Here is a 26,582-nt window from a genome sequence, read left to right on the forward strand (position 1 = left end):
CATCCATAATTGAGATCATCACTTATGCAAAGCATCATAGTGGATGATCAATAAAGCAATCAGTACAACGTGAATTCTAGGGAGTAGATGGGGAGTTTGCTGGGACATGTCTACCGTATGCTACCTCAGTTTTCTTCTTCAAAAGGAAGTGATCCTGTTATGCTGACCCTGCTGTTTCTTACCATTTTCTGTGTCCTATAGTTCCTTGTCAATAACTCCTGGACTTTATTTCTCTGTAAGATGGTTTTTACTAGGTAAATCTTTCCATGTTACCACATCTATTTCTTTCTAGCCCTAGTTCAAGTCCATGTGTGAGTCTCATCAATGATTTCTGTGATCCTCATTAGATTGATCAGAAACAAGCGGATTTTGAATAATCCTCTTTGAGCTTGCATCCCTCACTGCCCTGAATTATTATAGGATGGTGAATTACCTCATTCTGGGAATCTATGATACTAATGCTTATCCTAATCTGATTTCTAATGTGAATAAAGTGGAAAACAAACATGCCTACTTGCCAACCATGACCAATTGACTACAAAATTAAATTCGCTGGAATTTCTGCTGAACTCCACTGAATTAAGAGATTTCTACCAGATTATGAAAAAAAATTCTAGAGAAAATGACTTGTTTAAGAGCACAATAAATCTAGTTATTGGGATTCTAGGCTCTAGGGATGATCACACTGTTTAAAGTAAAGTAGATTAATGTAGCCACTACTTAAACCCATTTGACTAAAAAAAATGCATTAATTATGAATTATCTCAGGAAAACAAATCTAGAAGTTGAAGTAAAAATACTAAGTGGTATGTATGGTGGCCTGTCTAACGTAAGCTGCCCATTTTTCTGGATCTGGGTTTGGGCGTTGAAGCAGCAGAAGCATAAATGATGCAGTGACCTCTAGCATGACCCAGAACCATGGACGTAAGACCAGCATCTTTTGGTAGGGTGTATTCCACCAGAAAGGATCTCGGGTGCTTGGTGGGTTCAGAAAAATGACACTCATGTGTCTTCAGTCCACAGTCTGTGGTGGAGGCTGGTTTGAACCTAATCGTCTCCATGGACTGTGAGTAACATTGGAACAATCTTTGTAGGATACGTATCTACGTTGATTTGCTTATAGCAAATACTGTAGTACAGGGTGTTCAGTATGCTTGCCAGTAGAGGGATAAGTATCACCTTGATGTGCTCTTGGGGAGAGTGTTTATTAAAGCCTTCATAGGTCAAAAAATTGTCCTCTGGCCTCTGATATTTTAGACATAAACTTGCCTATGAGAGTCCAAGTAAATTGAACTCACAATCATCTGCTGATAGTAGTAATAGGCTAAGAATTAGAATGCAAAGGATGAGAGGGTAAGAGAGAAAGTGGGGATTCACAAATTTTAAAGGGAAATATGTGTTATGCTTTGTTGAATTTTATAATACCCAATGATACAATGCAAATGATTACAACTCTATTGTCTTAGAACTTTTTACATTATTTAATTTTTCCAGCAATCATATGGTGTACATACTATCTTACTTCCTGCATATTATAGATGGAGTCACACAGGGCTAGAAAAGCTAAGCAAGATATCTAAAGTTGCACAGATTGTGAAGAGCAAAGAAGCATATTGAATGCAGGACTGGGTGACTCCAAAACCCATGTCCCATACATTACCTAGCTTGGTATTTGCATCGTTTCCTAGAAGCTTTGTGCTAGAGTCACAGAACTGAACTTTCAATCCAACTCTGATATTCTCCAAAATTGCTTAATCTCTAAGTCCCAGTTTTCTTACCTGTACTATAGGGATACTGGTATCTATTTCAGACGCCATTGTGAAAAGTGTGTGAGAGTGTGTGTAAAGTGATTAGCACAGGGCTTGAAACATGATTAAGCACTCAACACGTGGTAGTCAAAAACAGAAAGAACGAAGAAAATACAAGATTGATGCTAGAATACAATAAGAAGCACATCATTTAGAGAGACTCTGTAGCAATGTTTCCCTAAAATAAATATTGCTACCTAAATTTATCTCACAAATCTGATTTTCACACCTTTTTTGGAATAACATATTTATTTTAAATGTTATTAAGTCAGCCATGGTGGCTCATGCATATCATCCCAGTAAGTTGGGAGCCTCAAGCAGGAGGATCACTTGAGTCCAAGAACTTGAAACCAGCCTGCGTAATAGTAAGACTCTGTCTCTACAAAAATATTTTTTAAGTAGCCAGGTGTGGTGGCATGTGCCTTTAAGTCCCAGCTACTTAGGAGGCTGAGGTGGGAGGATTGCTTCAACCCAGGAGTTAGAGATTTTAGTGAACTATAATTGTGTCACTATACTCCAACCTGAGCAATAGAGTGAACACATAATCTGTAAAAAAATAAATAAATATCATGTTTGACTTAATATGGAATTATGTTAGTTGGCCTCAGAGCATGCAGAAGACACTCTAGCCTCTGTAACGCTGAGTCCTTCTGTATTTTCCACTGTGGCAGGTCTTTAGGTACAGTTGGACATTAAGCACTAAAAGATGGAGTGAACCATTGTGACAGGACAAAGGATGTGCTCTGCTTTCTATACGAGCAGGGAAAATAAGACTTCAATGTTAATAATTATAAAACATCTTTATATCAATAACATTTATGTAAAAATACATGTTTTTAGTATTTGAATTTTGAGGCAAATTTATATGTGAAAATATTTGATGTAGTAATTTTTTTTTTAAATTTACGAAGAAAAGGGGTTAAAGTGGCTCATGGTTCTGCAGGCTATACAGGAAGCACAGCAGCTTCTGCTTCTGAGGAGGCTTCAGGAAACTTACAATCACACGGAAGACAAAGAGGGAACAAGGCATCTCACATAGTGGGAGCGGAAACAAGGGCGTGAATATTTTTCTTAAGATAATCTTGAAAATACTTTGTAATCTATTGAGAACTACATATTTGTCAATCGTTCCCATGATCCAATTTTACTGACCATGAATATCATTCCACTTTACTAAGCTTTTATCTGGAGCATAGTATTTTTTTTTCTCACATTTGAACACCCATGGCATTTTTACAGCTTATGATACTTCTCCTTCTAGAAAAAAAAAAAAAAAAAGAAAGAAAGAAAGGAAGAAAACTCTTTCCAAAAAGTCATTTTTTTTTACTTAGTTAAAATAAAGGTTTTTTGGAAGAAATATCTACTTTTAAGACCTCTTTACACAAGTGACTTTTTAGTTAAAAAGATTTCAATCATCAGACAATATGACAATTTTGTCACCACGCAAAATGTGAAAACTGTAATTAACATAAAGCATTTCACAAAAGTATGTGACAATATAAATATCACTTGGGCAATCAAATCATGAAATCCTTTAGGAGAAAGAGAAAAAAAAAAGCACTTGGCATTCCATCTTCATAGGAACCATGAAATGTCTTTAATAATTTGGTATTGCTATAGCTCTGCTGGAATGAATACAAACAACTATAAACGTCTGATAATTTTTATAATGTCTTAAATTAATTATACAAATATTTCCCTAGCTTTACTCTTTTCACCTACATTATAAATATATTCTCTAGGGCATCATTTTAAAATGGCAGTCTTTTGTCCAACAGTGATACCTAATTATATATTGCCATTTGAACAAACATTTACTTTCTATCTTTCCATCCAAGTAGACATATTTTAATGAAAATGTATTAAAAATTAAATAGATTACATGTATAAGGATATTCCTATATCTTAATATTTAAACTGTGAAAGAAAATAGAATCTTGGAACCCCAAAGTCACTATGCCAAAGGGAAAACTAAGCCTGGGAATTGAGTCTCACAATACTGTTTTTCTTTTGTTCCCAAACAGACAGCTGTAATTTTACAACCCTATGTCATGCCCTCATCCATAAGTCTGGTCCCCATCATGATAGAAAGTCACATATCTCCCCAGAAGGCCTCCTTCACCAATTGGTCACAAGGAAATTCCTTGTGAACCCCTAAATCGTTCAGGATACATATCCCTCCCTATAAACTAGCCCTAAAACCAAGTTCTGTTGAAATCTCACCCTGACAGTGTCAATTACCAGCTTATGTTCACAGAGAGAGGACAAGGACAAGACCAGAAATCATCCCTCCACCTACACTGAGATGAATGCATAATTGACTTTTTCTTCTACTTCCAATTTTCACATGTGAAGTGTAGATTTACTGAGGTTAGTGGGAGCCTCACCAGAATGCAACTATTTGCCTCACTGCCTACCTTCCCTTCTTTTACTTCCCCCTCTTGCTTTCTCTTTCTCCTTTAAATACTGAAGTTCCCAAAACCCCCATTGTTTTGAAAAAGCACAGGTCACAGATGCTCTTGTAACTTGCCTTTCATTCTGGGCATGTCCTCAACTGTGGCTAAATCAACCTCTATTTAGAGAGAGCTGCATCGGTCACTTTTTGGTTAACCAAGCTTAAGGCATGATAAAAGTTATTGAGAGGCAAAAGTTGTATATCATATGTTATTTAGAAATGAAGCTCATGATATATTTGAATCTAAGTATGGTGATACATATGTCACTGTAACAACTGATAGGAAAAGTGTATCTTTTATTCTTAGAATACAAGTATTAAGATATCTGCCAAAGGAGCTGTAGAACGCCAAATTCATCATATACATTTACACTGGCAAAGGATTGAAGTAACAGAGGGAATAAATGAATTGATCTGATAATTTAGAATAAAAATACATTTCTGGATGTCTTGGCCTTAGTGTACAATACAAAGCAATGATTTCTGGCTGTGGTATTTGGTGGCTTCCTATAGCTCCACGTCCTTCTTTCCTATTTATTTTATGTACAGCTGCTAGATGAAGAGCATGGCTCTTGTCACTGCTCTAATCAAGATGTGTAAGGAGCTTCTTGTTGCCTACATGGTAAAAGCCTAAACTCTTCAGACTGACCTTCAGACCTGCCATTTCAACAGCATTGCCTCCATTCTCCACCAGGCTCCTGTGTTGCCATTAAACTGATCTCCTTGCTGAGTCTGGATCTGTGATTTTTCTACCTTAAGGACTTGAGCCAGCCTAAATCCTCTGTTTCTGATTCACCCAGGTGGCAATAAATTTGCCCCCGCAGAACTGCCACAGCTTTCATCCCTCACCTCTATTGATTTATGGCTCTTAATCATTTTTTCCTTTTGTTATGGTAATTTTTAGAATCTCTGCCCACTGTTCACTTTCCATATGTTAACCCCTAAAGGTGATGTCTGTATTTCACTCACCTTGCAGCTGTTAACAGGTATAATAACATTATTGCTCCCTTTCTGCCAGCTGCTCTCTCCCTGTATCCCACCTTCTATGATTGTCCTCTCCTGGAAGAATGAAGATATCCATCAGAGGAAGTCCTGACCAGGCAGCAGAAGACAGAGAAACATCATTTTCAGCCACTAGAAGGATGGTGGAAAGTAAATCATGGCAGAAGTAGGAGTAGCAAAGCAGGAGGGTGTTTAATGGTCTTTTCCTTCCCTACGCTGGCAGAGAATGACATTCTTGCATGGTGGGTATAGATTGAGAGCAAAGTCTAGAGGAAAATGGTTGTTGCTCCTTTTCTCTCCCCCACAGCACCAGCATGGGGCAGTATCATCCGAGTAAAAGTAGCAAGGTGTTGTGGTTGACAGAGTGAAAGTATGGGTACAGTTTTCCAGTGTCCTTTGGCCTTCTAAGTCATGTGTGGACAGTATCTAGAAATCCCCTGTAGCTCTGTGGAGGAATCTTTGGTCGCGCCAACAGTGCTGTCTGGAGACTCACAATTGTCCTGTAGTAATGCCCAAGGCAGAGGTGACTGGGCTGAACAGCATTATGACTAATGAGATTTTTATTGTGACTGGAAGTTAGTGCTCATGTGGTTTTGCCAAAAAGGTATATGTGAAGACAAAAATACTGCAAGAAGGCAGGATTACTGCCCATACCTCCCTCCTTAAGATCATTTTAAGGAGGTATCAAAGGAGCACCCGTACTTAACCACAGAATGCCTGGGAAAAGACCCCTGGAAGCATCTAAGAATTACTGCGTCTTTACCAGTCAGTCCCAGAATGGGTGATGAAGCTGGAACAGACCTACCAAAAAAATCATGGTGCTATATTCCAGCTCACAGCAACAAAGGGCAAATCCAAAATGTTTCCCACCCTCATCCACCTCCAGATTTTAAAAGGTCAATTTAAATTCACTATTCCACTAAAGAATGTACCTCCTTCCTTCAAAAAGAAAAAAATATGTATTTGATTAGAATACTGTATTTATATTACTGAACATCTTAACTACAAAAAAAACCCTGTGTTTGGGTATTTATTTTTCCCTCTAAAAGCTTAAAACATAACAGTGTATAAGGATTTTGATTTAATCCTATTATAATAAGTATACTATATCTACCTTCCTAAGATTTCTTTGTCATTTTCTAATATTCCATTAAATTCATGTTTATTAGGGTTGTAGAAGGATAAACTGGGGAAAGCACAGCAGATAAAGAAATATTACAGTAAATACATTATCTGGAAAGATACTTTCAAGTTGTGTAATAAATCTTAATTACACAGAAAAGAAAGTAGCGTACATATTACTATAGCCTCACTAAAAATGAATCATTTGTTTAGTCTCATTCTACTGAACGGTTTAAATACTCTATTCCTCATCTCATAATTGTAGGAAATGAAACCCAACTTTTAACTTGCTTTTGAGTATGTGAAGTAATTTGAATGGATAGAGTATGTTTTCTCTACTTTCCTTGCCCACAGTATGTAAAACTCAAAGTCAAATGATTAATTTTATTATTAATTTTTATTCTGGTTCATTTAGTGCAACAATTTCTTTTATGTTCAATTAACTGGTGTCTCCATAATATTAGCATAAAGATAACTTTTTTATTTTAGCACAATAACATTACTGTCTAAATTTTAGTTTTTACTTATTGTAATTTTCAAGATAGTAAATTCCATACAACTATGATTCGATGATTAAAATAGTGGCTTTAAATCATAGCATTCAAATTCTTTGACATTTCTTCCATTAATAAGTGAGACTTGAGGTCTTCCTTTTTCAAATAGGGTGGTCTTGTGATTTCCTTATAACTAACAGCACACAGCAGAAGTGGAGCTGTGTGACTTTTGATGCTCGGTGATAAAAGGTAGTGCAGCTGCTACCTTGTTTTTTGGAACCCTGTGCTTGGAGCCCTCAGCTGCCATGTAAAATGTCTGCTTACCCCGAGGGAGCCAAGTTGCAAAGGGAGGACACATGTAGGTGCTCTACTCAGCAGTTCTTGTCTTCAAGTCCTTCCAGCCTATGTATTGGACATGTAAGTGAACCAGTCTTCAGATGATCCCTATAATGAAACGTGGAGCCACATCTAGGCTTGGAGTCTCCCCAGCTGAAGCTCCAGACATTGTGGAGCAGAGACAAACTCTCCCCAAACCTCCTCAAATTCCTTACCCACAGAATCTCTGAGCATAATAAGATAATCATTAATGCCATCATTTAGAGAGGTTGTTACAGAGCAATAACAATTAGAACATTAGGCTTAACCTTGCACTTACTTCTCAGTTCTTCATGAAAAAAAAAAAAAAAAAAAAAATCAGTTAGCACAGGTTAGAGGAAAATAATGAGACTAACATATGGCTTTTCTAATTTCTAACAAATGTTTTCATTCCTAAAATTGTATGTCCTTCTGAGATAACTTGCTAAAATAATATAACTAAGGTTCTTATATTTGTAAAATAATTTTATTAACATGCTTAGAATATATCATACTAAATACAATTGAAATGTTAAAAATATTCATTAATATATGAAAATGGTCATCAGCAAATAGCTATTGAGATCTTGGTATATTCGTGACACTCTACTTGACAAGTAAAATGTACACAAATTACAAATGAAAGTCATTTAATTTAAAAGAATATATCCAAAGTCGTATTTAATACAGAAATCTGACCTGTCAGTCATTGATCATAACTACAGCTGTGGTCTTTTTCATGGCATAATCTGTCATCTTTGCTTAATATCTTTTCAATGTTTTCTTTGAGGGCCTGCGGATTAGTCAAATGGATAAATGGATTTTTATTGCTATGGTTCTGTACTACACAATCTGTCACTGGATAATTTTATTAAGGAATGGAATTGAAGTTTTAAGACAAATCAGGACAGAAAGGTGGGAGTCATTGTGATATACAGTATTTACAGGTAATGGTCCATTTTAACACACTTACTGGATTTTTAATAAATAATCATTGTATAAAAGAAATGCAAATTACAACGGAAAATGCAAACTTTTTCAAAAAATGATAATATCCATTACTAGTAAAGGCATGGGGAAAATAGCCTGTCCAACCCCCACACAGATACATTGATAGAACACCCTTACAGTAAGGTTGGTATGATTTATCAAAAGCCTTACAATGTTGCTTTTTTCCTTGACTTACAACTCTACTTCTAGAAATTTATTATAAGGGAATAATTGTAACACAGGCAAAAATTTATCTGCAACTTCATTTATTTAAAAATGTATAATATTGAAGCATTGAAAGCAAACTGAACTGGTTTTCTGTTGCTGCTATAACAAATTACCACGAATTTAGGACTTTACAATTACACATGTTTATTTTCAATAACACATATTTATCATCTTACAATTCTGTATGTCAGAAACCTGACACGGGTCTCAGTGGGCTAAAATCAAACTGTCGGCATAAATGTCCTTCTGGAAGTTATGAATGGATTCCATTTCTGTACCTTTTCTAGTTTCTAGAGAGTAGTGCTTGACTCATAGCCCCCTTCCTACATCTACAAATCTCTTCCCCTCCTAGCCTGGAGGAGTAATCTACTGTTAAGGGGTCATGTGATTAGTATTGGGATCTCCTGGATATTCCAAGATACTCTCCCCATCGCAAGATTCCTAGCTTAATCACTCCTACAAAGTCTCTTTCATCCTATGAGGTAATATATTCACAGGTTCCAAGAATTATAGTGTGGACATATTTGGAGGGCCATTATTTTGTCCATCACAAAAGCTATAGGTATAAGAAAAGGATATGAATTAAATAATTGGGATACTTGGTACGTTATAGTTGGTATAGTCATAGAAACTATGTTTTATGCAGAATAATGATAATTAACAATATTAAAGTATTAACTGCTAATCATTTGTGATGGTTAATACTGAGTGTCAAGTTGATTGGAATGAAAGATACAAAGTATTGATCCTGGTGTGTCTTTGAGCTGCCAGCATGGCTAGAATATAAGCAGACAGAAAAATGTGAAAAGAGAGACTGGCCTAGCTTCCCAGCCTACATCTTTATGCCATGCTGGGTACTTCCTGTCCTTGAACATTGGACTCCAAGTCCTTCAGTTTTGGGACTCTAACTGGCTCTCCTTGCTCCTTAGCCTGCAGAAGGCCTATTGTGGGACCTTGTGATCATGTGAGTTAATATTCAATAAGGTCATATATGTATATATATGTACACACACACACACACACATTACATTCATTCTGTCCCTCTGAAGAACCCTGACTAATGCAGATTTTGGTACCAGCAGTGGTTCTAGAGGAACAGAATATTAAGGATGGAGTTCTTTTATTGGTTTTGAGTTTTCTGGAGTTGGCTGCTTAATATGACTAGATCCCAAAATGCCAAGGACTCTACTTCCAATAGTATGGAGAACATTGATAGTCCTTGGCAGGAACTGTTTACAGAGTTATGCAAAATGAATGCATTTGGAGGCAAGGAGTTTAGTGACTCTATAGATAATACCATTGACCATATGTGGAAAACCAAGGAATACAGTGAAGCTGGTTGGTACCTCCTAAGTTCAGTGGACAAAGTGATGAAAGAAAATGATGAACTCAGGGATTCTATCTCCTGTCTTCAGAAGCAGATACTGAGCCTCAAATCTGCTAAGATTGCCTTGAGTGAGAGTCTTATCTCCCAGAGAGAAAGAGCTAAAACTATGGAAAAACAGACACAAACTGTTATCATGTGAGTGACTGACTTGCAATGAAAGGTGCATGCACAGACGCTCCAAGTGTCCACTATTTAAGTGAGGGCATCGACTGGAAAAGAATGGGACCCTGCAACATGGAATGGGGACATGTGGAAGGACCCTGATGAAGCTGGAAACACTGAGTTCAGAAACTCTGATGAACTTTTTTGCCAGAAGAAACAGCTTCCCCATCCCCAGTAGTGGCACCATTCCCTCTCTGACCCATGCTGCCATCAGCCTTTCCACCTTTATCTGAGGAGATAAACTCTGCGCTGCCTAAGGCAACAGTGATGGCCTCCCCTGAGGCAGTTGCCAGGCAAGATAATGTTGATTCTCCTCAGGAGCCTCCCCAAAATCCCTGTTTGCTTCTAGACCTACATCTAAAGTCCTGGTGGGCCCCTAGAGGTGAGGTTAAGAGTGTGACCCATGAGGAGGTGCACTATGCTCGAAAAGAACTGCTTGAGTTTTCTGATTTATATAAGCAGAAATATGGAGAACAGGCATGGGAATGGATTTTAAGGGTGTGGGATAATGGTGGAAGGAACATAGGGTTGGATAAGGCTGAATTTACTGATTTGGGCCCACTAAGTAGGGACTCTACATTTAATGTTGTAGCTCAGGGAGTTAAAATAGGTTCTAATAGTTTATTTGTTTGGTTAACTGAAATATGGATTAAAAGATGGCCCACTGTGAGCAAGCTGGAAATGCCTGATCTCCCTTGGTTTACTGCAGAGGGAGGGATCCAAAGGCTTAGAGAGATTGGGATGATGCAGCGGGTTAGTCACTTTAGACCTACTCATTTCAGCTGGGAGGGCCAAGAAGATATACCCTTGACCAATGCCTTGCAAAATAGATGTGTGAGGGCAGCACCTGCATCATTGAAGAACCCTATAATTGCTTTTCTCTGTATATGAGATCCAAAAGTGAGAACTGCAATCACTCAACTACAAAATTTAAATACAATGAGAATAATCGGATCCCAAGGTGGCAGAAGCCAAGTGGCAGCACTCAACCATCAAAGGCAAGATGGACAGCAGAGGCAAAGCAACAATCAGAATAGTCTGACTCATGTAGGGCGCTGGCATTGCCTAATTAATCACGGTGCTCCTAGAGGTGAAATGGATAGGAAGGCTGCTGCATTCCTACTTAATTTATATAAGCAGAAAACTTCTAGATTGAATGTACAAAAGACTAATTTGCATCACAAAAACAGAGAATCATGGCCCCTCAATCAACTTCCAGAGTTGAGCCAGTTTACAGACCCAGAATCCCTTGAATGAAGGAGAGGCCAGGTCCCCTTGAGGAAAGACCCCACTACATTACTGATCATTTATTCTGTGAATCTTTCTCCCATCCTTCCCCAGTGAGACCTCCAGCCTTTTGCCCGGGTAACTATGCAATGGGGAAAGGGAAATGATCAGACATTTCAGGGACGACTGGACCCTGCCTCTAGGCTGAAGTTGATTCCAGGGAACTGGAAATGTCACTGTGGTCCTCCAGTTAAAGTAGAGGCTTACTGAGGTCAGATAATTAATGGAGTTTTAGCTCAGGTCTGAGTTACAGTGAGTCCAGTGGGTCCCTGGACTCATCCTGTGGTCATTTTCCCAGTGTGAGAATGCAAAATTGGCATAGACATATTTAACAGCTGGCAGAACCCCCACACTGGTTCCCTGACTGGTAGGATGAGAGCTAATATGGTGGGAAAAGCCAAAGGGAAGCCTTTAGAGCTGTCTTTACCTAGAAAAATAGTGAATCAAAACCAATATTGCATCCCTGCAGGGATTGCAGAGATTAGTGCCACCGTAAAGGACTTGAAAGACGCAGGGGTGGTGATTCCCACCACATCCCCATTTAACTCTCCCATTTGGCCTGTGCAGAAGACAGATGGATCTTGGAGAATGACCGTGGGTTATCGTAAGCTTAACCAAGTGGCGACTCCAATTGCAGCTGCTGTACCAGATGTGGTTTCATTGCTTGAGCAAATTAACACATCTCCTGGTACCTGGTATGCAGCCACTGACTTGGCAAATGCCTTTTTCTCCATTCTTGTCCGTAAGGCCCATCAGAAGCAATTTATCTTCAGCTAGCAAGACCAGTAATATTTTTTACTGTGCTATCTAGGGGTATATTAGCTATCTGGCTTTGTGTCATAATCTTATTCGGAGAGACTTTGATCACTTTTCGCTTCCACAAGATATCACACTGGTCCATTACACTGATGACATTACACTGATTGGATCCAGTGAGCAAGAAGTAGCAAACACACTGGACTTATTGGTGAGACATTTGTGTGCCAGACGATAAGAAATAAATCTGACTAAAATTCAGGGACCTTCTACCTCAGTACAATTTCTAGTGGTTCAATGGTATGCAGCCTGTTGAGATATTCCTTCTAAGGTGAAGATTAAGTTGCTGCATTTGGTCCCTCCTACAACCAAGAAAGAAGCACAATTCCTAGTGGGGCTATTTGGATTTTGGAGGCAACACATTTCTCATTTGGGTGTGTTACTCTGGCCCGTTTATCAAATTACCCAAAAGGCTGCCATTTTTTAGTCTGGTCCAGAAGAGGAGAAGGCTTTGCAACAGGTCCAGGCTGCTGTGCAAGCTGCTCTGCCACTTGGGCCATATGATCCAACAGATCCAATGGTGTTTGAGGTGTCAGTGGCAGACAGGGATACTGTTTGGAGCCTTTGGCAGGCCCCCTTAGGGGAATCACAGCAGAGGGTACTGGGATATTGGAGCAAGGTCTTGCCATCTTCTGCAGACAACTACTCTCCTTTTGAGAGACAACTTTTGGCCTGTTACTGAGTTTTGGTGGAAACTGAACATTTGACTATGGGTCATCAAGTCATCATGCCACCTGAACTCCCTATCATGACCTGTGTGCTTTCTGATCCATCTAGCCATAAAGTGGCTCATACACAGCAGCAGTCCATCATTAAATGGAAGTGGTATGTATGTGATCCAGCACGAGTAGGTCCTGAAGGCACAAGTAAGTTACATGAGGAAGTGGCTTAAATGCCCATGATCTCCACTCCTGCCATCCTGCCTTCTCTCCCTCAGCCTGCACCGATGACTTCATGGGCCGTTCCCTATGATCAGCTGACAGAGGAAGAGAAGACTAGGGCCTGGTTCACAGATGATTCTGCACAATATGCAGGCACCGCCTGAAAGTGGACGGCTACAGCACTACAGCCCCTTTCTAGGACATCCCTGAAGGACAGCAGTGAAGGGAAATCTTCCCAGTGGGCAGGATTTTGAGCAGTGCACCTGGTTGTGCACTTTGTATGGAAGGAGAAATGGCCAGATGTGTGATTATATACTGATTCATGGGCTGTAGCCAATGGTTTGGCTGGATGGTCAGAAATTTGAAAGAAGCATGATTGGAAAATTGGTGATGAAGAAATCTGGGGAAGAGGTATGTGGATGGATTTTTCTGAGTGGTCAAAAACTGTGAAGATATTTGTATCTATGTGAGTGCTCACCAACGGGTGACCTCAGCAGAGGAGTATTTTAATAATCAAGTGGATAGGATGACCTGTTCTGTGGACGCCACTCAGCCTCTTTCCTGAGTCACCCTTGTCATCGCCCAATGAGCCCATGAACAAAGTAGCCATGGTGGCAGAGATGGAGATTACACATGGGTTCAGCAACATGGACTTCCACTCAGCATGGATGACCTGGCTATGGCCACTGCTGATTGCCCAATTTGCCAGCAGCAGAGACCAACACTGAGCCCTTGATATGGCACCATTTCTCAGGGTGATCAGCCAGCTACCTGGTGGCGGGTTAATTATATTGCACCTCTTCCATCATGGGAAGGGCAGGGGTTTGTCCTCACTGGAATAGACACTTACTCTGGATATAGATTTGCCTATCCTGCATACAATGCTTCTGCCTAGACTATCATCTGTGGACTCACGGGATGCCTTTTCCACCATCATGGTATTCCACACAACATTGCCTCTGACCAAGGCACTCTCTTTACAGCTAAAGAAGTGCAGCAGTGGGCTCATGCTCATGGAATTCACTGGTCTTACCATGTTCCCCATCATCCTGAAGCAGCTGGATTGATAGAATGGGGGAATGGCCTTTTGAAGTCACAATTACAATACCAACTAGGCAACAATACTTTGCAGGGCTGGGACAAAGTTCTCCAGAAGGCTGTGTATGCTCAGAAGCAGCGCCCAATATATGGTACTGTTTCTCCCATAGCCAGGATTCACAGGTCCAGGATTCAATGGGTGGAAGAGGAAGTGGCACCACTCACCATCACCCTTAGTGATCCACTAGCGAAATGTTTGCTTCCTGTTCCAAGAACATTACATTCTGCTGGTCTAGAGGTCTTACTTCCAGAATAAGGAATGTTGCCACCAGGAGACACAACGATTCCATTAAGCTGAAAGTTAAAATTCCCATGTGGACACTTCTGGCTCTTCCTACTTTTATGTCAACACCCTAAAAAGGGAGTTACAGTGTTGGCTGGGGTGATTGACCCGGACTATCAACAAGAAATCAGTCTAATACTCCACCACGAAGATAAGGAAGAGTATGCATGAAATACAGGAGATCAATTAGGGTATCTCTTAGTATTACCAAGCCCTGTGATTAATGTCAATGAAAACTACAACAGCCCAATCCAAACAGGACCACAAATAATCCAGACCCTTCAGGAATGAAGGTTTGCGTCACTCTACCAGGAAAGGAACAACACATACACACACATACACACACACACACACACACACACACAGCCTGCTAAGGTGTCTGCTGAACACAAAGGGAATACAGATTGGGTAGTAGAAGAAGGCAGTCATCAATACCAGCTACGACCATGTGACCAGCTGCAGCTCTGGGGACTGTCATTGTCATGAGTTATTTCCTCCTTCTTTTGTTAAAAATATGTTTGTGCATGTATACACTTGTACTGAGAAAATATCTTCATTTTATTTCCTTTCTCCTTTATTATGTGACATAAGATTTTTTGACTTCATAGGAGCATTTAAGTATTGTTAACTTTATGTGATAATATTAACAATTAAGTATTGCTAACTTTATGTAATAGGGATTGGTGGGTTTCTCTTTGTATGAAGGATAGTTGTATTATGTTAGGCATAATTATGACCTCATTACTGTCGTTATTTGAAGATTATGTATGATCTCACAAGATGCGTATGGGTTCAAGTTGACAACAGGTAGAGTTGTGATGGTTAATACTGAGTGTCAGCTTGATTGGATTGAAGGATACAAAGTATTGATCCTGGGTGTGTCTGTGAGGGTATTGCCAAAAGAGATTAACATTTGAGTCAGTGGGCTGGGAAAGGCAGATCCACCCTTAATCTGGGTGGGCACAATCTAATCATCTGCCAGCTTGGCTAGAATATAAGCAAACAGAAAAATGTGCAAAGAGAGACTCGCCTAGCCTCCCAGGCTGCAGTTTTCTCCCATGCTGGGTGCTCCCTGCCCTTGAACATCAAGCTCCAAATTCTTCGTTTTTGGAACTCGGACTGGCTCTCCTTGCTCCTCAGCGTGCAGACAGCCTATTGTGGGACCTTGTGATCCTGTGAGTTAATACTTTATATATATACACACACATATATATACACACATATATATACATATATATTCTGTTCCTCTAGAGAGCCCTAATACAGCATTGTTCTAAAAGTTTTACTTAGTTGACGCTTACTTAATTCTCCCAAAAACTCTATGATATATGTGCATTATTACCCCTCCCATTTTATAAATAAGAAAACCAAAGCACAAAGAGCTAAGCGATTTACCCAAGATTACATAGTTGATAAATGGCAGAGCTTGGATTACGAAACTAAATGTCTGGCTGCAGAGTCCATGAACTTAATAGTTAATAACCTGGATACATGTTTTTGGTCTATTGTTAAATGAAAAAAAAAAAAAAAGCAGGTTAAAAGATGTTGTGCATGATATCACCCTATTTTTGTTAGAAAATGGTTTGTATAAAAATGACATCAATTATCTCTGGATGAAAGAATTGGTGGTTATTTTCTTCTTATATGCCATTAATATTTAAAATATACTATCATTTTTCTAATCATTATCCAAACAAGAAAAAATCCATGCTAATATAAAATATATAATGTATACAATGAATCAAATAGGTTGGTTTTGTGATTGTAAAGATGTGATTATCATGCATCCTATGCCTGTATCAAAATGTCTCCTGTACCCCATAAATATATACACCTACTACATACTCACAAACATTTTCAAGAGAACTAATTGTTGCTTTTATGCTTTTAAACTAATGAATGGAGGCAATAAAACTCAGTGAAATTGTTCAGCAGAGTTGCAACGCCAAGCTTGAGCTTTTGGTGTAGCTGAAGTGATTGAGTGTTAGCTGTCTAACTCGGCTCACTTAGTGGCTGTGTGCCTACTGCATTGCATGAGTTGTTCTGAGAGATAAATGAGATAATATATCCGAAACAACCTTGAAAAGTACTTTAAAACAGCATGGCAAGGTGAGGCAGATGGAGGTGTGGAATATGCGGCACATTTTCCCCAAAGAAACAAGGCAATTCACAATAGTTATGTCACCGTATTAGTCAACAAAAGGTCTAACACCTTATATAGCTAAACAGTTTATGACCTTATTTCTGAGTGCAAATGCAATCAACATTCAAATTGGAGACATTTCTCTCCTTCATACATGACTGTGGAACTGTTAGGATTCTCTTTTTAGTCTCTTCTACTAAGACATTCAGTTCCAGGAATAATAGAAAACAGAATAGGAAGTGCATAGCCACATTAAGTTATAGAATTGCATCCGTAACTAGGGTGCCCTTTCATAAGTCAGGCATTGCCTGTACTGTATATAAAGCATGTGATGCCAATTTGCTTAGAGATAAAATATGTGATTATTCTTCTAAATATTTTTGTAATCACTTTTGTATGTAATTCTAAAAGAATGACAGGCAAGTATATTGAAATAAAGGAGTGTGGTACAGTAGTTCGAAAGGCGAATTTTGGTGTCTCATAATCATGCCCTTCAAATTCTAATTCTGCTGCTAAGAGCATGTGCATCCCTGATAAAAATATTTGATTTCTCTCTGAGTTTGTATATCTTTAGAATGCACATTGTATCAACTCACGTGTTTCCTTTGAGAAATGAATGAGACGATGTAGGTTTAGTACATAAGGCAGCAGTTGTACATAGTGAAGTCTCAACATTAAATGTTTGTAGTTCACACTTCTGAGAATACTGTGCCAATGATGTCAGATGAGGTATAAAAGCCCTTGGAGGCTGCCTTAGGTTGGGATTCTCAAGAGACAGGCTCTGACACAAGGATTTGAGTGGTTTATTTCAGAGGTGATCCCAGGAAGCAGCGGTATAAAAGTAGGGAGATGAGGCATGGAAGGCAAGGAAGCCAATTCAGAGCGCATGAATGAGCGAGTTACTCCTGTGGGCACCTAGGGCTCAATCTCGGTGGGGACCTTAATGGTGTAGACTAGAACATGTCTGAGGGTTTCCCATATGTGGATTGAAGAAGCTGGGGTATTTATCCACCAATTCCCATCCATTATTGGGTGAGGGCAGCTCTTAGGGGTGGAACCTTATTGTTCAGCCAAACACCTCCAACGGCTAGCAAACAGACTGTCCCAAGTGATTACAAAAAGGCAAGCATGGACTGAAAAGGGCATAGTCCAAGAACTATGGTGGGGCACTGCCGGAGTCAGCTACAGAAAGCATTCTGCTTTCCTACACAACCTAAAGATTACTCAGGCTATTGCTGGTTGCGGGGAAACCTCTGCAGGATTATGGAGGGATCCATATAAATGTGTTGTTCCTATGATAAATTCAAGGAGGTAATAGAACTCTTTTGACAATATGGCAGCAGCTTCTTGAATAGTCAACTAACTTACAGGTTTCCGTCTGGCAATGCAAAATACCTATAACCCTAGCAGGCACAGGACAACTAACGTGTATAAAGACAGAATAAGAACAACTAAGAGAAACATCTTCCACTAGATAACTCTGGCTTCTGTTCTACCAAAGGTTGTGGAACGATTACCTTCGAGACTTTGCAGTGCCTAAGAGCACATATTGGGCTCTTGGGAATTTTATTAAACATTGAAAGGCACTTTTCAGAAGAAAAGCCCCTTTACAAATGGGGCGATTAAAAGTAGACATTCTCATTATAGCAATAAAATATCTGTGCTCCATAAATTTAACAGTTAATCCCTTTTTGGCTCTCTAGGACTGACAAATCGTTTCTGAAAATTCAGTGCCAGGCTTCTGGAGAATAAAGTCTCTCTGCCCTATTCAATTTATTTGTATTTAGTCATTCTGATACATCATAATGTTTATTCAAAGGAAGCAATCATTCGGGATATTTATTTGTGGTTCCCAGCATAACTTCATCCTGTACAAATGCCATTTTTCTCACTAGGCGCCAAGTTGCATTTGCTACAGAAAGCTCTCTGCTTGATGTGGTTTTGTCATCGTAATCTCTTAAGAAGGGTGCTAGGGAGTTGGTTGCTATTTAGCTACCTAAAGCATCCTCTTATCAATCGCGGCACTTCACCCCAATGAGTCATTTCCTCAGTGGATCTCAACAAATCATCTTCACTTCCTGGAAAAGTTAGGATTGTTTTCATTAGCTGCCCGGGCTAAAAAGGAAACTTGGTCCTAAATACCCACGCCCCAGGGGCAGCCACTTGGGACAGCATATTGCGCCTTTCAGCTTTCCGCCCGCAGGTGGCAGCAGCGGGCTCCGAAGCCGGGCTCCGAAGCCTGGCTCGGCAGGTAGCAGCCGCTTCACAGCTTCAGGCGGGTGCTCAGCGAAGGCTGGAGCCTCTCCAGTAGGAATCCACACCCAGCCGGGACGGTCTGTGAGGCTGAAGTAACTGAGTATTAAACTGGTCTCCGACTCTTTAATATTTTAAGTGAAAACAAACAACAGTTTGACGCTTCAACATCAGCAGCAACAGCACTCATTGCATCCCTATTCGCTCCGGTTGCTAAATTTTCCCAACTCCAGCAGCAACTCGGTCCCCTTCCCCAAACAGGGTCGACTCCGTAGCTCTCTGCGCTCCGGCCTTTTAGATTCTAGGGAGCACAGGGCAGCCGGGTGCTCGGCGGTGCGTCTGGGGCCGCCGCGCCCCTTCTCCTCGCCACCTCTGGCCCTTCCGCCACTCGGGCTTTCCTGCCACTCTGGATGCCTCGGCTGCACCCTTGTTCTATGACCCCAGCCTCCTTCCCTAACCCTCCTCTTCGTCCCTTCTTCCCCGAGCGCCCGCACGCACACACACTCGGTTCGCTCCCGCAGAGTGCCGCGGCTCGGCTCCGGCTCCGGGAGCAGGACCGACTCCAGTTCAGGACACCGCGGTCATGCCGCCCGGACTCCTCGCCCCGAGGCCCCGGTCCCCGCCGCCGCCGCTTTCGCGCCGCTCCTTTCCGCCTAGACACCGCCACCAGCGGCCGCCTGGGCGGCAGCCCCGACCGTCCTCAAAGTTGGCCCCCTAGGAGGGGGCGGCGGGGAGCAGGTTGAAGGATTTGTTGGAGGAGGAGGATTCACACATCTGGGCGAAGGGAGGGGCAGCGCCGCTGCTGGGACGCGGCGCGGACCCGCATCACTGCGCGCAGCAGCCGCTGCAGTAGCCGCTGGGGATCGCGGGGCCCGGACGCCTCCGCTCCCAGCCCCACCCCCGCCCGCCGGGCCCCTCAACGCAGGGCGCAGAGAGCCGCGGGCTGCGCAGGGAGGCGGGCAGCGGCCCGCGCGCGCTTCTGCCGCCCCCGGAGCCGGCGCGCGGAGAGCGCAGGGCGAGCGCGCGTCGGGCGGCGGCCGCGCTGGGGGGCGTGAGGCGAGCGGCGCGGGGAGCGGCGGGGGCGAAACTTCGGGGGCCAGATGCCCGAGGGCGCGGCGGCGCTGCCAGGCTGCCGCTGCTGCCCCTGCGGGCCCCGGGCGCGTCTCCGCAGGCGGCACTGCCTGCGGCGCGGCGTGTGCACCGAGCGAGTGAAGGTATGTGTGGCGGGCGCGGCTGGAGCTGCCGCCGCCGCCGCCGCACCAGCAGGTCCTAATGCCTGTCACTTCCCAGGACGCTGGCAGCAGCAGCCCGGAGCCCCCGAGCCCTCCGCAGGTTTGCCTGTCCTTCCCCGCGATCTGATTGGATAAAGTGGGGGCTCGACGGTGGCCGACGTGGGACAGTCTGGCTGTGGCAGGGGTCTCGGAAACCATGGGTTATTGCAGTGGCAGGTGCACGCTTATCTTTATCTGTGGCATGCAACTGGTAAGTGACACTTGGGTCCCCTTATTCTGTAATGTGTCTTTGAGATAATGGGCACGGGAGTGCAGTAAAGGGTCTGCCATTGACTTGCATGGAAGAAAAAAATAAAAGAGAAGGTGACAGATATATTGCCTATATTTAAGATTATTTCAGGGAGACGCACTCTGGTGTACAGGAGAGGTGAGCCTTTCCGCTCCCACCTATTTGTGTCCCTCTTAAGACAGTTTGGCAGGTGCGGGTTAAACTTATCTTTAATTTCTTTAGGCAAAGCAAGGTGTAGCTCTTGTTGTTTATGCTTTGCATTCCTATTCATGTAACAACGTGATTGTCACCTACAATTTACTGTACAGGTGTTAAACAGAAAAATATGGAATTTTGGACTTTTCTCTATACTAATTTTGCAGTATCTTTGTTTATTCATAGATATGTTTTTTAGGAAAATGTTGTCTTTAAGTATAATGCTCTAAAAAAACCACTCTTCAGGGCAGATTGTATCCTTACAACAGTCTCATTTAGAAGCCACATTGAGTTTTTAAAGTGTGCAGATTGAACAAAAATACTTAGATGAACTCAGCAACACCATTGTCATAGACAGAACCAGTACCTTTAAATCACAATTAACAGACAATTCCAAGAAAAAATATTCTGTCTTACATTTTGCTTATTATTGCTCCTGAAATAGATACTGTTGTCTGATCCTATAGGATGGAGAATTGTGTGTACTTTTTGAGGAATGTTGTACAGTTGCAAAGAGGCAAGGAACCAATAGTGGAAAACGTCATGTCTCTGAATTTCAATTCCTTAAGGGCAATGGAAGGAGGGTCTGAGTAGAGTTGAGAGATGAAAAATATACCACTCTACGTGGTTAATTTGAGGTAGGATCTACTTGCTCACACTTGTCGTTAAGTAGATTTCCTTAGAAAGTATAACTTAACTGGAATAGTCATCTACATTTTCAACAATTGTTTCATAAAGGTTGAGGTGACTACAAGGCAGAAGATGTTTGAGTGTCCAATCAGTAAAGTGTTCAAAAGAGCAAGGATTTGCCATTGAAACTGACAGAGGAATTCCTTAAGTGTTCTTGTTTATCAGTTGTTGTGAAGCCCGTGTTAGCTATTGCTGCTTTGTTTAATATTTAGCTGAAACAGTGCTTTTTGTTGTGTGTTGTCTTAGGATGTTTTTCTTTCCCATGAAAGTTATCTGATGGTGTCTATTTTGGTCTGTGATTTATGCACTTATGCACTTGGTTGTAAGAAAAAAAAGATGGAACTATAAATATAATTTTCAGAATGTGGTAGTTTCTCAATGATGTGTAAACCAGTTTATTTTTCTGTACCATAGAGTCATATAAGTTTTGCAATAAAGGGTTTTTACTCTTAATAATAAAGCTAACCAGAACAATGAGGGAGTTTACTTTGTTAAACAACCCATTAGGCCAAGTCTGCCAAAATGTATAAAGGTTTTCAAAACATCCTTTTTTTATATATATTATTCAGAAAATAATACATTTGCTGATTCACTGTGTGAAAGCATAAAACTGTGAGAATGAGTGGGTGTGTCGATCATTCTTATGCTCTTTTCAATTTAAAATTTGAAAAACGTGATTTAATTTCTAATCATTTAATATAATAGGGCTTTCTTATGGCAAATGTATGCACTAGATCTATATGACATTTTGTGTGATGAATACAAACTCCTCAAGAAATTAATTTTAGAAAAACGTAAATATACCAATAGGGAAACTATTCAAAGTAGAATGATAAAGCTAAAGGCTCCTTTGTGTTTTTGTGTGCTCACACATGTGTGTATGTGCACATACTCTTGAGTACATGAATGCATCCATACATACAGTGGTGTCTTGAGAGTTGCACCATCACTTATGAAACAGAAATTCTGAATTATACTTAGGTTCTTTAACAGAATAGTCGTAGCTGTAATACAGAAGAGCACAGTCTAAGCAAGTGTACATTGGAATCCTAAGGAGTTTTATGTTCTATAAGAATCATGTGATTTTGCCCATTCAGACTTTATGTGCCACCAGGTTAATATAATTAGCAGCCATGTTAATGCAGATGCAGAACAAAAAACAAAGGACAAAGAAAATCCAATTGTTTTGATAGGGTGAAAAGATCACACCTTAAAGGACCTCAGAGATTCTTGGTAATTGTTGCTTTTTGGAAATACAGTGTTTAATTTTAAATAAAATAATTATTTTGCAAATTAATAGTTGCAAAGCCCTGCACTAAAAAAGTAGGTGGGTGGGTACGTTTTCCTTTTGCTCTCAATAGATTTTTAAAAACTTTTTATGTCTTTGCGCTATTATGAGTAGATTGTTTTACAAATAAACCAGGTTTCTAGACTAAGTTATGACTCATGTACCATTGACTGAAATAAAAGTTAACCCAGTTTTGGTTACTTCTAAAGTGTTTAGTATGTCTTCTTGTAACATTTGGGCATCTTTTCTTTTCTTTTTTTTTTTTGGTAACTGTACAGGAAAAAATCTTAGATTTCTTAAAATCAATTGAGGCCAAAGAGAGTCTAAGTTAGAAATTTTATTCCGTTTCTTTATTACGTGACTTGATTAAGTTTCTGGAAACATTAATCTCTGTCCTCTAAGCAAAGTATTTGTATTTTAAATAAACTTAAAGGGATGTTTACATCTGCACCAATTTGCAGCTAATCTTAGGAGAGGATGAGGTGGCTTTTGGTATTGTGGATATGGTAATCTCATTTATTAGGTTTTTATGAGACCAGACACGATGTTTTGACCATTTAACAAATGACGGACAGAGACGGGTTCTCCAGAGACATTTACCTGTCAGAATTCTGTATCTGTGCTTTACATTAGTTAAATATACATTTAATTTAATGTTTGGCAGACTACAAGTATAGATAAACACACACTCTTCTCAAAAATCAGGAAATCTGTTTAGAAAACAAGAAACTAGAATTTCAGACCATAGAGATTCAATATAAAACTTCCATAAACTGTCTCCATATGTATCATAAATTAAAATCTTTGAGTTGTATGGTTATGTCAACTTCAGATTTTAGGGTGATTCCTACATAAAGGAGTATGATCTCTGGAAGCAGATGTACTCCATGTGCAGAATCCAGAGCTTAAGCTCATAATCTCAAGAAGGTAATTTTCTTTTTATCGTTGCTGTCCTTAATACTCAGAAACTGAAGATTTCAGATAGTAACAAAAATCATCACTGCATTTGCAGTGGTGGTTGTAGTGGTGTAGGACAAGAAGTATTTAACTTCTTATTTACTATTTGTAACTTTCAACAGGTTGTGAAAGTTTTGGCATTTTTACCCCAATGTGTGATTGAATCGGAGTTCTTTTATAGATATTGAAAAAAAAACTCTGATATCTCTCAGTGTGAAAAAAATACTGTTAAAATATGAAAGAATATAACTTAATTTAGACTGAAAGGACAGATTTGTTTTCAAGTAAAGAAACTCAAAATCCCGTATTTTGTACATTAGACCCCTGGGTGGCACAAAACATGTCATAAACCATTGAAAGAAAGTTTAGATTTACACTCCACAGATTAACACTTGAAAAATGCCACTGTTGCCATGAACTGTATGAAATATTGTTAACTTGGAGCAGGTGCAACTAACAATTAGGTTAGTACACATTGTGTGTGCAGCTGTGTGAAGGATTACATTTGAAACTTAAGAATGATCCGTTACTTTCTATCTCAGGATTGCTAACCATTTTCAAAGGTACACTTTTTTTTTTCCTGAAAATGTCGTGAGTGTAGACTATATTAAAAACAATTTTATTATAATTATGGAATACTTCAGTGATCGTGGTTTTATGCAGTGTTCATAATCATGTGCTATTTTATTACTTTTTAGAAAATAAAGCATTGCCATGAAGTAGCTTGAAAAGTGCAGGTAGAATCTTATGATATTTCTAGTATACTTTTGACAAGTTTGACAGTTCTTGGGAAGTTTAGAACTTTATCTGCCACAAAACTTCCTGGCTCAGAGAATTTTAACTTTTTAGGATTCAGATGCCATTGATGATAAAATCTTGAAGTTGTTAACCAAACTTATTCATGAAGATGACTGAAAATCTCCATACAATACTTTAGAAACTTATGTAAAGATATGTTGAGTTTGCTAAGTTGTAAAATGATAACTTTCTTCTTTTTAAATGTTTTCTATTTATGCATCCTGAATATTGTTGGACATGGTTTTGTTTTTAATTTATCCTCACTGTAATTCAGCACTACTCTGCTCTGTCTTACGTATAACAAGAGATACCTAGAAACTTCTTCCAGTGTCCAGCTCTGTTTCTTCGTTCACAAAGCAGGTAGCGACTTCTTTTCTTGAATACAGCTAAAGTTTCAAAAAGTCAACCCATGTGGAGCTGTTCCCTGCTTTCTTAAATAAAGGCTTGGATGGGCAGCATTTTTTTCTACAGAATGCCAGAGTCGTCTCTGGCATGGGGCCTGTGTGTGGGTAATGACCCAGAAATGCAAATGTGCTTTCCTACCTCCTTTCCCTCCGACGCTGCTTTACTTTGAGGTCAGATTCTCTACTTGCCCAGTCAAGAATTTCAGAATGGAAGTCAGGGATTCCTTAAAATAGGAAGTCTTCATTTTTTGTTTTTTATTTTTAATATGTGTGTGCTAGAGAGAAATAAAATCTGAGAGAGAGAAACATATTTTAACATTTCTATGTTGATCCTGGAAATATAAATACAAAAATTATGGCACCAATTGCATTAAATATTTGTATATACTAATAATGCCTAAAATTCCAAAGGTTGTATTTCAGTTTTGTTATTTGGTAGAATTTCAAACAGCGCAGTATCATTTTTTCCTAAGCAGTTTGAAACTCATATTGGTATTAATGGAAATTACGCTATTTCCAATAACACACAAATGTCAGAAATGAAACACACACATAGGAAAAATATTTGTTTCCTGTTTTTTTTTTTTCTGATATAATAAACTCTTCTGATTTTTGTTATTTTTTTCCCCTCATGGAAACTTGATTGTTGTTTATTTTCAATATAATAAAATACATAAGCCATCAAGATGCAATGTATGTAGGGCTACTTTTTTTTGTAACAGTGATAGAATAAGTACTCTACTTACTCCTAATTTCTATAGGGTGGAAATAAAATTATATGAAGCCTTTGTTCTTAGCATCCCCAAGATACTAAAACATATTTAAAAATTATGAAGGAACAAGATAAAATTATATATCATTTTCTTTCTCCAGATTATGGTAGAAATGAAATGTATAACTTGCTGTTCTCTTCTTTTAGTATTTCAGTTCATACTTTGTAATACTCCTGTGCACATGTGTGCATGTAATAAATTTGTTATGCTTTTTTTCTTTTGTTAAAAAATATTTCAGTTATGTTTAGATATAAAATTCTCAATATATAAAGAAATTACTAGCTCATCTTCCTGAAATAAGTATTTTTCTTTTTCTTTCCTTAAATTATGAAACAGGCACTGAGTCTAGCTTATAGGAATATTCTAAGATTTAGTCTTATGCAGGATATAGACTCTTTCTGTTTTTCCAACCTGGAATAAGAATAAGGTAACTTCAAAGGCTTATAATTTTTACCTTTTCAGCTACTTGTGGATCCCATGCTAACTTGATCCCTGTAAAAACTCCTTGAAATGCTACATATAAACTGATTTTTATGTGCATTTTGAAATAAATTATTTTTTCATTTCATGCATTTTTAAGTAACTTATTATGCTTTTAAAATCTAGTTTTATAAAATGAACAATAATGAAAACATTATTATTTATTGGAAGCTTATTCTTGGCTAAATATGGTTTTTTTTTTATTTTTTATTTTTTCCACTGAATCCTCTCCGGTAATCCTAAGGGGTAGGTAATAGATATTAATATCCTCACTTTACCAGGGAGGAGATGGAGGCCTTGAAAAGTTAAGCTGTGTTTTTAAGTCACCCTCTTAGTAAGTGGAGAAGCTTGGAATCAAACCCGGGTCTGTCTGAATCTCAACCTGACCCTGAACCTGTGCCACACTGCATCCCTTCCATGTGAAATAAAACCATAGCAGCCTCTCATGTTTGTTTTACTGAAGGAATTAAGTACCTACCTACTAATTCCTTAGTGACCCGTTAGTCAACACCTAGGTTTAGAGGGTGGGGTGGATTGATGTCAGGCTACTGTCCAAAGCTGACCGACGTGGATAATCTTGGGGTTTGACAACTATGAGCAGCTGGTGTATGGACTAGAGAATAAAAGGGCAGAAGGGGAAGCTCCCCTCTTCAGAGCAAGTATCCATTGCTGTTCCCATGCATTTGGGCCGACTTTTGACAGATAACGATGCA

At 39.6% G+C, this 26,582-nt stretch overlaps 1 protein-coding gene across 5 annotated transcripts in view; it reads left to right on the forward strand.

Annotated features, from left to right (window-relative positions):
* Positions 1–19,775: 19,775 nt before the first annotated feature.
* NKAIN2 (sodium/potassium transporting ATPase interacting 2) overlaps positions 19,776–26,582 on the forward strand; it is a 1,030,226-nt gene continuing 1,023,419 nt past the window's right edge. For 3 of the 5 annotated variants that reach the window (XM_025384318.1, XM_025384321.1, XM_025384317.1), the window contains exon 1: positions 19,843–20,245. Coding sequence is in view for 3 of the 5 variants with exons in the window: in XM_025384317.1 (XP_025240102.1) it covers positions 20,192–20,245 (54 nt within the window). In the remaining 2 variants the exon portion in view is untranslated. Of the gene's footprint in view, positions 20,246–26,582 lie in introns of all 5 variants that reach the window. The other 2 variants (XM_025384320.1, XM_025384319.1) reach the window with 1 other exon arrangement.

The sequence above is a fragment of the Theropithecus gelada genome, chromosome 4, assembly GCF_003255815.1.
Source record: "Theropithecus gelada isolate Dixy chromosome 4, Tgel_1.0, whole genome shotgun sequence".
Taxonomy (NCBI): Eukaryota; Metazoa; Chordata; class Mammalia; order Primates; family Cercopithecidae; genus Theropithecus; species Theropithecus gelada.